The following is a 12,348-nucleotide window of genomic DNA, read 5'->3' as shown; positions in this document are numbered from 1 at the left end:
ATTTCAATGAACCGACTATGCCATGAACATAGGGATGAGATTCTTGCAAGAAAAATAACAGTTCTGCACTCACAAGTGCCTGTGACTTCAGAATGAAAAATAGGAGGCACAATAAAATATACTGTATGATAAAGGTAAAAGACCAAATGAGAGATTTAGGGTATTCCCCTTACATGCATTAGTCTTAAATTGCATCCTGTCACCTGTTCTATTTTAACATGACATATGTTTGGGAAACATTTTTTTTTTTATTTGACACAAAATTCTAAGATGGTAACAGAGATGTAACAAATAATGGTAGGATAAAGGTCTATAAGAGAACTACATTCTCCCTCAGTTAATTTGTGCACTGTGCACTAAATGGTTAAGAGCCAGATTCATGTTACCATAGTAACACAGGCTGAGCAGAGAGAACTTGCTTCCAATAGATTTGGTTATAATCAGATAAATGTTTTACTTTGGATGGTGTGCAATTATTATTATTAGTAATGGTATTATGCATATACGTATACATTACACTGTTAACTTAAAAATATAAAAAATATCAGATATTTTAAAAACGTATAGTAACATTATTCCTAAATTAAGTTGGCTAATTAAAATACACGTGATGGTTCAGTATTCACACTTTATACATTTAACTTTTTAATAGGGATAAATATGTGCAGCTCAGGTAACTTTGTACGTGTAAATGTGTGTGAGAGAAAGTGTGCATTGGAAGATAAGTTCACTTCCATATTCAAGTAAACTAGCAATTATCCTTAAAACAATTAAAACAAATTGCTTAAAATCTCCTTTAGCTAAGCCACATATACTGTACATGTGCATTTGCAGAGAGGCAGCTGTTACAGTAGCCTAAAACGCCAACACAGTATGTGGTTGCTCAGTATTTGAGCACTGACCTTATACTCATTGGTGCATGAGATAAAAAGCCCCAGAAAGGCACTTCAAACCCCAGGTGTGACAGTGTGAGCTTTACTGTCTACACTGTGCTGTCTTATAGATGGCCCAGCAATAGGGAGAAAGCACGCTGTCCAGAATTGCAGGGGCTAGAATTGAATTGCATATCACAATGAGTGCCATGTTTGACACTGCTATCATTGTCTTTCACTCCACTATCCTAACTTCAGCAAAATAAGGGAACTTTGAAAATTCATAACCAACGACATTACAAATTTGTTTAAAAATGCATTTCTGATCAACCCTGTCTGAGTACTATGAATCACTGATTTATAGCCAAACTTTTTTTGTTTAGGCTTAGTACTACTGTACAGTACATACTGTAGCGTTTCTTATTTACTGTACAGTTCACTTATGGTATTGTTTTTATTTTGCTACAGTGCATAACATACTGCTCTGTGTTCATCTTAAAGATTGATTTTGAAAACTTGAATTAAAAAAATGTAACAACAAAGGCCAATAAATTAATTGTACTCTTAAAAACAGAGGGTTGTTTAACATGCTTACTGAGGACAATTATCAAGCCATTAGGCTCCAAATCATTCTATCTTATTAATTCTAGGAGGGGGGAAATGTATTTGCAAACGGAATCTGGCAAAGCCGTTGCTTTGGCGACATATTCTAATGTACTAATAGACGACAAATGACAACAGGATGGAAGCGTCACAGCATGAAATAAGGGAGACAACAGTCTACAGTAGCTCGGCATGCTCCAGCAGCTGTGGCAGTACCTGATCGCCCGTCCCTCTGGAAGTCCACATGATACCATTCTCCATCGTTCACCTTTTTGTTCACTGCTTTGGTTTTTGTGGTTCCTGATCCCATGTCAAGTAGAAGGTAGAGGTGGCCGTCCAACATTTCAATAGCAAAGAAGTCCACCTTCATGGTCTGAGGATTTTTGGTATCTTTCTGCTGCTTTGGCTTGCCATGGCTAAAGAGAAGTAGTCCATTTGGCTCTGTGGTGCGAAAGTCGAAGGACACAGAGCCCGTTTTCTTAGCATTCCACTTGTGCAAAGTGATGTAGGACTCTGGGGTTTCAAACGTGATGGGGTCCAAGGTGGCCACGTTCTCACATTTGAATGCTACAACACCATGGATCTTCATTTTGGCATCCCCCTGTTTAGCCAGTCTGGACAGTTCTAATCTGACATCATTGTTTTTATACACAACCTGTTCACAAAGTGGAAAACATCAAAAGGTTAAAGTTGCAAGTTTAGGAATAAACATAGTGTGCCATTAAAAAAAAAGAAAATAACAGAATTCTGTTTGCAGCATACTTGTCCTACAGTATAATTTGCTTGTAATCATATCCATTGTTAGCTTTTGTACCTTCACTTAATATAGAACTTCATAAATGCAGTGAGTTGTTCTAATCACCTTATTATAAAGTACAATATTTACAATATTTTACTTATTTTTTAAAATAATAAATAAAAGACTATAGTATAAGTGAGTTAAGATTATAGTATTATTGAGGTACACTCATTTGGTTTCCAGAAAAATGTAAACAAATATATTGAGAATCTTGTACTCAATTCTGGGTATTTACAGAATAAGTATTACAACACTTCTACAGAATGACAAGTGTGAAAATAAAAGAGGCTTTTTAGGAATTAGCATTGTTTCAGTCAGTGTACTTAACATGAGTAAGAGCAACCACAGGGGATGACAGAGTACACTGTATCATTTCTCTCAGGAATCACTGTAGAGTTTAACAAGACCTAATGGCTGCTTCTCAGCCACACTCTTGCTCTATTGCTGTGAAAATTATTCCCACTGTTTTAAAAATCCTGGCACAAATTGCTTTAAAAGCCAACAGTGCAAGAGTGAATTAACTTAAAAGCCTTTTAAACATTGTTTTGAAGCAAGCTACTGTATATACAATTCAGTATGTGTAAAGAATATTTTGTTAATTGGAAAATTGACTAATCTAAGTGTTGATATTTTCAATAGTTGTTAAATGCATTTAGTTTCACATCCAATTACAGATGAAAAGACTTTATACAGAACATATACTGTATGACTTGTATTTTGCTCTATGTTATATGTTTAAATTATGAATAGGCAGTTATGTAAAGATGCAGTGATGGGTATCTGCCTTTTCTAAATAACTGGGATCTTCGGTGGATTTCTAGGTCAGCTACAAAATAACTGTCATTTCATATTTATAGCAAAAAGAGGACACCAGTTCTTTATTCAAGAGCAGTGTTATTACCTCATTCTGCCATAAAACAACCTGTAATGTCACAAACATATTATACTACCAAATTTATCACCTGCTTCTTATACCAGTGACAAGAAACAAGTGACAAAAGTTTCATTTCCCTTCCAGTTGTGCCCTAGACTGCTGAAGGACTGACTTGTCACACTTCATCCAGTATGAGCTTCAAAGCGCATGTGTGCCAACGGTAAGAGTGATCTTTGGCAGCAGTGTGCTGCTGAGTCTCATGGCTGCGATTACAGAATGACACTCCTGCTCTGTTCAGTTGTGCTTACAGTCAAGTATGGGTTGTGGCTGTGTGCACAGAATTGCACAATTCAGATCAGCAGGGCTCCCATTGTAGAGCTACTGGAGCTTTATTATCTCTCTTTTTCTATAAGGTGATATTGAGCAGTAGCATTGCTGTGGATCTTTTGACACAGGGCACATTAATATCATTTTTATTATCAGAGGTATTCAATATCCCTCCTTTTAAATTGACTCAATTTTAATTTGAACTGTTTCCAGTAAAAATAATGACATGTAGATGCAATTAAATGGATACTGATGATACTTCAGAAATTTCAATCATACAAGGTCTGTACTCATCTGAACAATGAATGTACTGTAAGCAGTTTTTGCAAAATCAATAAAGAAATATTACAATTACCAAGTATATATGAATTGGTACACACCACATATCACCTTTTCACATCAGCAGTTTATAAATGCAAAGATATTGCCACATTATTTCAAACAGACAATTTTGACCTAACACATTTTTCTAACCATACTGTATAGTGTTACAGTATCATGTCTGCATTAATAATGAACATTCTTAAATATCTACAGTACATGGACCAATAGAATGCATAAACAATACGTTTTGCTCCATTTTTTGCTATTCTGCAACACGACTGATTTTTAAAACTGTTAAAATCCTTACATCACACTTCTCCTTAATAAGGAAAGAATTTAAGGTTGTGAGGTTTTACAGTACACTCTTAAAGCACATTTACAACAAATGCAAATTGTGTGCTCCAGAATGAGAGGATGGGAAAATTAACTATGTAAGCTATGACTACATTCCATGAACCATTATCCTCACAAAAGATGTGTTCAAATTCGAGTCTAAACAGACAGTTAATATATTTTTCAGTATAAACTTGCAGTTGTTCAACATGTTGTTGAATCCGATACTCGGGCTTCTTTCAAGAAATAGCCGGATGAGATCCACTGATCAATTTTCTACTAGCATCAAAACAGGCTAGATGGGTCGAACATCTTCCTTTTGTTTGCAGCCTTTCTTATGTTCTCAAGAGACCGTGAATTAAAAATACTGTAGAAAATACTCAGTGGACACTCCACGTCAACCAGCAACATTATCACAGAGCTGCCTTCTAATAATTCATATAGGCATTGGAACCAAAATCAGGAAGATAAAAGAAAAAATTGCAAATCTCCAATTTTTCATCTAAAAAAAGAAAGCACATATTTATACACAGCTTCAGTATTTGCATATTTATTTGTGATATCTATTTCTGAAAACCAACATCATTATCTTCTAGCAATGATGATATTTTATATTATAGTGCTTGTTCATGTCCAACAATGGCACATGCCAGCATTTTTTTTACAAATATGTGCATAGTCTGCTGCTGCAAGGAATATCCCACACTGTTAAGATCACTTTCTTGACCATATACAATTTCTTGTATTAGGAATTGCCTTCTTTTCGCATATCCCAACTTGCTCTCCATTAAACACACAGACAGGGAGAGAAGCCTGGGATCACTTACTGTATACGGTGACCCTGGACCAGTTGGGGTTAAGGGCATTGCTCAGGGGCCCAACGAAGTAGGACTCCTCTGCCGGCCGCAGGATACGAACCGGCAACCTTCCAGCCACAGATCATTAGTCACAGAGCTACCACACCGCCCATTATCAGACACTTTTAAGAACACAAGTGTTCTTAAGGTACATTAAGGTGGAGTATGCATATAAGACACGCATAAGACCATACTTTTAATTTAGTTATTTAATTTAATTTAGTTAATTTGAGTGTTTTTTAAATATCTTACTAATTGAAAATTACTAGCCAAACACACCTGCCATGTTTGAGTAGAAGCAAGATGCCTCTTCATCTTGCTACCATCAAATCTTGAATCACTGGGAAGGATGGATAAAATGCAGACTTTTGTGGATGCAAACATTCTAAAAAATAAAGTAAATTGCTTCTGTAACAAAATAATGAGCACCTAACGTAACTTCCTTGTGAGGGATATAAATATATGATGTTGGGAAAAAAAGGTACTTTATGCTTTTTCTTGCTAATGATGGACACTGAGCTGGAGTGAACATCTTTATAGTTATTACGACTCTCAGGACTGTCGAACACCATGTGATGACTCCTGGCTGATGATTACAAGCTTTCTGACAGGCAAAAGATGTCCTTGCAGTCAGTGTGAGAAAACAGCTGCGCTGCTTCCCCTGCCTCCCAACCTCTGTTTAGTAAACACATGCACACTGACCTATTGTTTATTGATTCTGAACAGTGGTTGACAGACACATCTCTGAAACCCCTGGAGGAAACTCCACATCGTTGCACAACTCCAGTGATCATCAACTCATCAAGGTGTACAAACTAACTGCAATGGAACCACACAGACAAATAAAACAAATAATACACCTAATCTGTGTAACCTTCTTGTTCACAGGTCCCTTGACCGCCCTCAGCAATCATCCACACCAGGCACTTTCCCTTGCAACAAAGTACACATCTAACACCACACTCATTCAAGGCCCCTCAGGACAATTCCGGATCACTCAGATGACATCTTGTACCTCCAGCAACTTTATTTACTGTATCTCTTGCAGTAAATGCCCAGCCATCTATATTGGGGAAACAGGAAGGAGACTCGGAGACCGCTTCAGAGAACATGTTAGGGCTGTGAAGATTAAAGACTTCTCCAAACCCATATAGTCTAATTTCACCTCTGACGGCCATGATCACACTGATCTCTTTGTGTTCTCAAAGCTGGTTATCCTAACACCAACATCAGAAAGACTACAGAAACTAAAATTATCCTGAATATTCACACCTTCCCCCTTCTCTCAACAAAAGACTTGTTTTCTTCTAATTCTCTCTATTCATTTGTAGGTTTCATTTCACACCTCTCCTCACCTCCCTCGACCTCGCACCACTTGATTGGCCACTCTGCCTCTCCCCTGCTTCTGCCTCCTCCTCTCTCCTGGCCTTTGTTTTCCCATGCTATATTATGTTTGCTGACTGCCCTATCTTTCTAACACCCGAAGAGGGCTCCACAGTTGAAACATTGTGTTTCCTTCCTTCTCTTTGCAGCATGGAATTAACCTATTACTTGTTCCTTTGTAGTTTCTTCAGTTTGTTTAGACATTTCATTTTAACCACAAACAAACAACAATTCCCGCAGAACTATTAAAATGTTTTTTAATATTATAAAAAGATGCATCAATACTTTACGAGCATTGTTCCTACGCTCAGCTGGCCAATGTCATAGGTGTTCGTGCTACTACTGTACATCGCCAAATGACCAGACCCATTTGCGAGGGACTCAGCACTTAGTGGAAGAACTGCTTCTCCCCAGTAGGGTGCGCTCTCACTGTGCCAGACAGATCACAGCAGACACAGCTCATGGAGAGTCCCAGTTATATAATAGTTTATCTTTTTAGTTTCCTTTTGTTTCCAATTATGTAGATTAAAATACAAATAAATATATCATGTTGTGCTCTGTGCTGAATCAGTCATGTTGAGTCTTGTACTGAATCATTAATACAGCCATTAAAGCACATTGTGCAAACTGCAAAGGTCTAACTACAGTACTGCAGCTACTTAGAGCTGCTTCTTCTCAGTGCAGACTGTCTGCTGTTAATATTAGAAAAAAAACAACAGATATTGAACAGAAACAGTACTGAAAGTGCCATATCTACTGTATATACGAGCAAAGAAGAATTAAACAACAATACTGAAATAAAATAATCTGCACTTGTGTTTACACATTGAAACTGGCCATGTGGAATGAACAGTTTCACTATCAGCCCTACATCAGTTTGTTCTGAAAGGTAAGTAAAACCTTCTGAGCAATGTTCTACAGTACAATAGGGACACTACCTAACTGGCTGAAGCACGACACGGCAAAATGCTTTCTATATCAGCAATTTGCAAATAGCACAGTCCAGGTTTCTAAAACACTGAAAATGGAGAGGCAACTAATATTTTGTACTTTTTAATCAAAACAGTACTTCTGAAAAGTATAACTGATAAGAAAAGAAGTGCAAAATGTTTCTCAAAAGAGATGTTTTTGTCAGCGCTCACCTGCATTTTATTTATTTGGTTGGTATACTACAAATTAACCGTTGTGCTTATTATGGACCAGTGTGTGCTGACAATAACATTAAAAGGAAGGACAATGGTAAAATAGAGACCGGTTTGCTAAGTGTACTTTTATTGTAAGGCCTAACAATACAGATTTTAATTAAACATGTGTGCTAGCTGAGAGAACGAAGGCAACCATGTACAGTATCACCAAGGGTATTTTCAGATTGCCTTTGATAGCAGAACATCTACTGTGTCAATACACTAAAGAGAGAATGATCATTTAATTTATTTTTGGCTTATACAGTGTAGGAGAAGTGGGTTAGAGTAAATGATCACATACCAAATACCCACTGGCTCAACACACCCTCCAACGTTGACTGTTGGGCTAAAAACCAGGCTGAAATCATGTCATCAGTGTGGAAACTACCAAAAGGTCTATTGACTGTCTATTGAGCTTTATTTGACAATAATTTTAATTCCCTCCACACTTCTCTGTCATCAGCTTTGATCATTTCTTTCAAATGACATTTTCCTGGATTAATTAGTCTGCTTGATAAATAGTGTCAAAAAAATAAAAGGAGGCAAGCACAATTTGCTGGACAGTCAATGGGACACAATATTTTGCTATGTAGAGTAAACTCAGAATATGTAAAGTGAAGACAGGGTCACAAAAAAAAGTCTACAACCATTTCATATGAACATAATACATACTGTAACTCATTTTAATCTAAAATGTAATAAACAAAAGCCAAAAAACAAGTTTAATGAAAAAGAAAAGTGAAAAATCAAACTACTTAAAAGCAGAGAACTTGCAATATGGAGAAAATCAATGTACTATAAAGAGTGTAGAGAGTGTAGACAATAATTCTGTACAGTATGTCTCTTTCCTTGGGATATACACATTTATTGTATGTGTGGCTTTCTTTCTGGCTGCTTCTTTTGAACAAAAAACAAAGCTTTTATGATTCTTTTACAAAGCTGAAGTAAATTGACAATATTTTTAGCAACAATAAAGGCAGCACACAAAAAAGGCAAAAAAGAAATCTACAAAAAGGGATCATCTGGGATTATGACCAAATTTTTCTATTTCTGAGAAAAGAGAAGCATCCAAAGGCTCAGGAGCTTGGATGTGGAGCACACAAGGAGTAAAAGGCAATCAATAGGATTGTGAAGATAAAGGGCACCTTTTGAAGGCAAGAACATTCCAATATGAAATGAGCTACCTGGACAGCAACTATTACTCACAAGCTAACAAGCAAACAGGGTTTTTATGCCATCTGGCTAAAGCATTAAGAAACGATTCGCTAGCACTCCAATAATACAATTTTCAATACGGCATTCAAGCGGAAACATTTGTGTCCATGCTATTGCAGACAGGTTCCTAATCTTTAAAAAACAGGTGATTCAGGGTGACCTAAAAGACTAATTGGATTGGGGGTCTCTAGGGCCAAGGTTGGAGATTTCTGGCATCGAATATAGAAAAGTTTGTTTATAATGATCAAACAGTAGTAGAAAGTAGTAGTATAAAACATATTTCACGACTAGTGAAATGCACAATATGACACCTTAGTATATATCTTAAACAATTGCTTAAATTATATATGTGTAGAAATGTTTATATGCCTTATTAATTATATTTAATAATTGCTAACATTTATATAGCACTTTTCTGGACACTCCACTCAAAGCACTTTACAGGTAATGGGGACTCTCCTCCACCACCACCAATGTGCAGCCCCACCTAGATGATGCGACAGCAGCCATAGTGCGCCAGGAAGCTCACACATCAGCTATCAGTGGGGAGGACTGCAGAGTAATGAAGTCAGTTCATAGATGGGGATTACTAGGAGGCCATGATTGGAATTGGAATTGGAAATTTGGCCAGGACACCGGGGTTATATCCCTACTCTTTTCATGAAACGCCCTGGGATTTTTAATGACCACAGAGAGTCAGGACCTTGGTTTTACGTCTCATCCGAAGGACAGCGCCTTTTTTACAGTATAGTATCCCCATCACTATACTGGGGCATTGTGACCACCCCCTGCTGGCCCCACTAACACTTCTTCCAACAGCAACCTTAGTGTTTCCCAGGAGGTCTCCCATCCAGGTACTGACCAGGCTCACACCTGCTTAGCTTCAGTGGGCTGCCAGTTGTGAGTTGCAGGGTGATATGGGTGCTGGCATATTACCAGCATATTACCAGCATATTATTGATGTCTTAAATTAAAATATGGGCTTTACAGGTAATGCTGCTTAATGTAATATAAGCAAGCACGTATATTGTACATAGTATGAGTAATTACAAACATCAACATAGCAGTCTGTGAGATAAATCCTGATTCAGCACTTTGTTCCTAGATGCCAATGAGGAATAAAAGTCATTTATAACTTCTGGGGAAAAAAGTGCAGAAAAGCTCTTTTAAATTGCTGTATTTGCCATAAGCTGTTTGAAAGCAATCCCAGAAACAAAGACGTAGATCCTGACGAAAAAGAAAAAAAATGTACATATAGCAAAACTGAAATATAAATATTAAAGAAAATTAATTTCAGTTTACTATGTACAACCTAGGGGGGATCTTGTGCAAACTGCTCAACTCAGGAAGTGTTTGTCTACAATTACATTGCTTTATTTTGAAAGACAGTTCCTTATAGGCTACTACACCATTTTTCTCTGTTTTGTCAGATGTAATGAAATACTGGGTTTAAGGAAATGCAAAATTCCAAATCTATCTAGGAGCATATCGTGCTGATCCTTTACCTATTTCAACTACAGCTGGCATGACAGCCATTCCAGCCTGTAAGTGTCCTTTTGTGACTTACAATTTAGCTTGTTCAGTAAGTGACTGGAATACTGCAGATCAAAATTGTAATGAACTGATTGTGATTACTGCCTGATACCAACAGTATTAAACAGCACACTCTTATAAGAATGATATTAAAGCCCATTTCACTGGACAATATACAAATATACAATTTTGATAAGCCTTATAAAGGGGCTATTCAGGATTTTTCATTTTGACTTAGTATATACAAACCATAACTGGAAGTCTCTTTAGACAGTTCTGTTTGAATTACTGTGAAACAGTCATGGTTAATTAATCATAATTCGTTGTAACACCTGCTTGCTCTTGAAAACCACAGCCTTATTCTAAAAATGGCATTAAACAGTACATCAATGCACTATCTGACATACGATTTGATTTTGAACACCAATATTTAATTTAAAAAATATTGTACTGTAAATATAAAGACTGACCTTAAGAGAACCTTCACAGAACTGCAGTTTAAAAGTCATAGGATACATATTGAATGCCTGTTTACATCAAACCACTGGGTAAAAGAGCCTTATACATAAAACTGTGTTCGGACGACTACTGGTTTCAAGCGTAGTGTGTCATTTCTTGAATCTTAAACAAAACTCAATAAAGCTGTTTTTTTCTATTCACTTTCCAGACAATGAATTAGTTGCCTACCCTGCACATATTTTGTGAACCTTGAGCACTGGAGGTCAATGGTATTGTGTGAAATAATTGCTTTTCAATACTGAATGCTGAAAAAGTTAAAACTTTTGGAGTTACCTATTGTGACAATGAAAGTATGCTCTTTTGTAAATGTAAATGAGCCAAACAGTAACTTGTAGGCCAACTGTTTGTTTTTTTCCAAATAATCACATTTCAACTCATGGATATGTTGGTTTGTAAATAAGAAATATTTTATTTTGGGGGATGTTTTGATTTTTTTATTGAAGATTTTAGTCTGCAAAATGTTAGAGATATAGCAATATACATTTCTTTTGGAGTAACAAAAATGTAATTCATATTATATTATGCATACTGTATGGAATGCATGTTTTGTGAAACATTACACATTTGATTCTCAAATCCCTGAGATAATATCATTCTGCAAACAGAATTCTGCATTGGGGTGAAACTCTGTTGAACGCAAATGTGCAAGTAAGCAGAGGTAGAAGGATTTGGTGATCTGTCTTTAGAAAGCACAGGAAACAGTGTTTACCTCCTTCAGGCAACCCATAAAGTTGTTGCTGACAGGGGAGCCTGGCAGATCTGCTGTGCTAGGACTGCCTCCAACATAGAAAAAGTCATCAGAGCCTAGCATGGTGTAGTCTTCCTGTGTGTAGCCAGTGGTAGTCAGAATTCCATCCACTGATATTGTTACCTAGATAACAAAGCACAGGGAAAGGACACGCTATACTCAGACACCTATATGCTACATTCCTGGATTGTCCTGTGTGAGGCCTATTTTTTGTCTGAAACCCATTTTCATGTCTGTTTTTTTCAGTTTGGTATTAGTTTCTAGTCTGCTACCCCCTTGGGAAATCTAAACTAGTTATGGAGTTTACCGATTATCGAAGTAATGTTAGTATTGTCCCTACTGCAACTCAAAAGTAATTTAGCAGACACAAAAATGGTGTTAGTAGAATGTTTTCTAGGTTAGTTTAGCTAGGGTACATTAGTATGTTTAGCAGATTGTCTTTCACATAAGAAACAGCGTGCTACAGGGTTAGATTGAAAGCACAAGCAATTAGAAGCACAATCACGTTTTGCATTGTTCAAAGGAAAAAAAGCGGTGTAACCAAAAAAGCATGCCTTTCTTTTCTTTTTGCATGCATGCACGCAAAAGGAAAATTAAAAAAAATAATTAAAGGAAAATTTGATTAAAGGAAGCACACAGTGATGTGTGCATGCAGGAGCACATTTAGAAAAAAGTGACAAAGTTGCTTGCAGTGACTTTAAAATGGATGAATGGAGCTTTGCAATCATTCCACACATCCAGTGTTCATGCCATGCATTGTGAATGGTAAGAAACTGG

At 36.8% G+C, this 12,348-nt stretch overlaps 1 protein-coding gene across 26 annotated transcripts in view; it reads right to left on the bottom strand.

Annotated features, from left to right (window-relative positions):
• Window positions 1-12,348, bottom strand: part of nrxn1a (neurexin 1a) — a 352,697-nt gene that overhangs the window by 230,551 nt on the left and 109,798 nt on the right. For all 26 annotated transcript variants that reach the window (XM_088610470.1, XM_088610478.1, XM_088610489.1 and 23 more), the window contains 2 exons: window positions 11,533-11,694; window positions 1,692-2,130 (listed from right to left, as the gene is read on the bottom strand). In XM_088610470.1, the coding sequence (XP_088466596.1) occupies window positions 1,692-2,130; window positions 11,533-11,694 (601 nt within the window). The remainder of the gene's footprint in view (window positions 1-1,691; window positions 2,131-11,532; window positions 11,695-12,348) is intronic.

The sequence above is a fragment of the Lepisosteus platostomus genome, chromosome 17 (genome assembly GCF_059453375.1).
Source record: "Lepisosteus platostomus isolate fLepPlt1 chromosome 17, fLepPlt1.hap1, whole genome shotgun sequence".
NCBI classification, from domain to species: Eukaryota; Metazoa; Chordata; class Actinopteri; order Semionotiformes; family Lepisosteidae; genus Lepisosteus; species Lepisosteus platostomus.
Note: the sequence above shows the minus strand (reverse complement) of the source record. Positions and strands in the feature narration are given on the sequence as shown.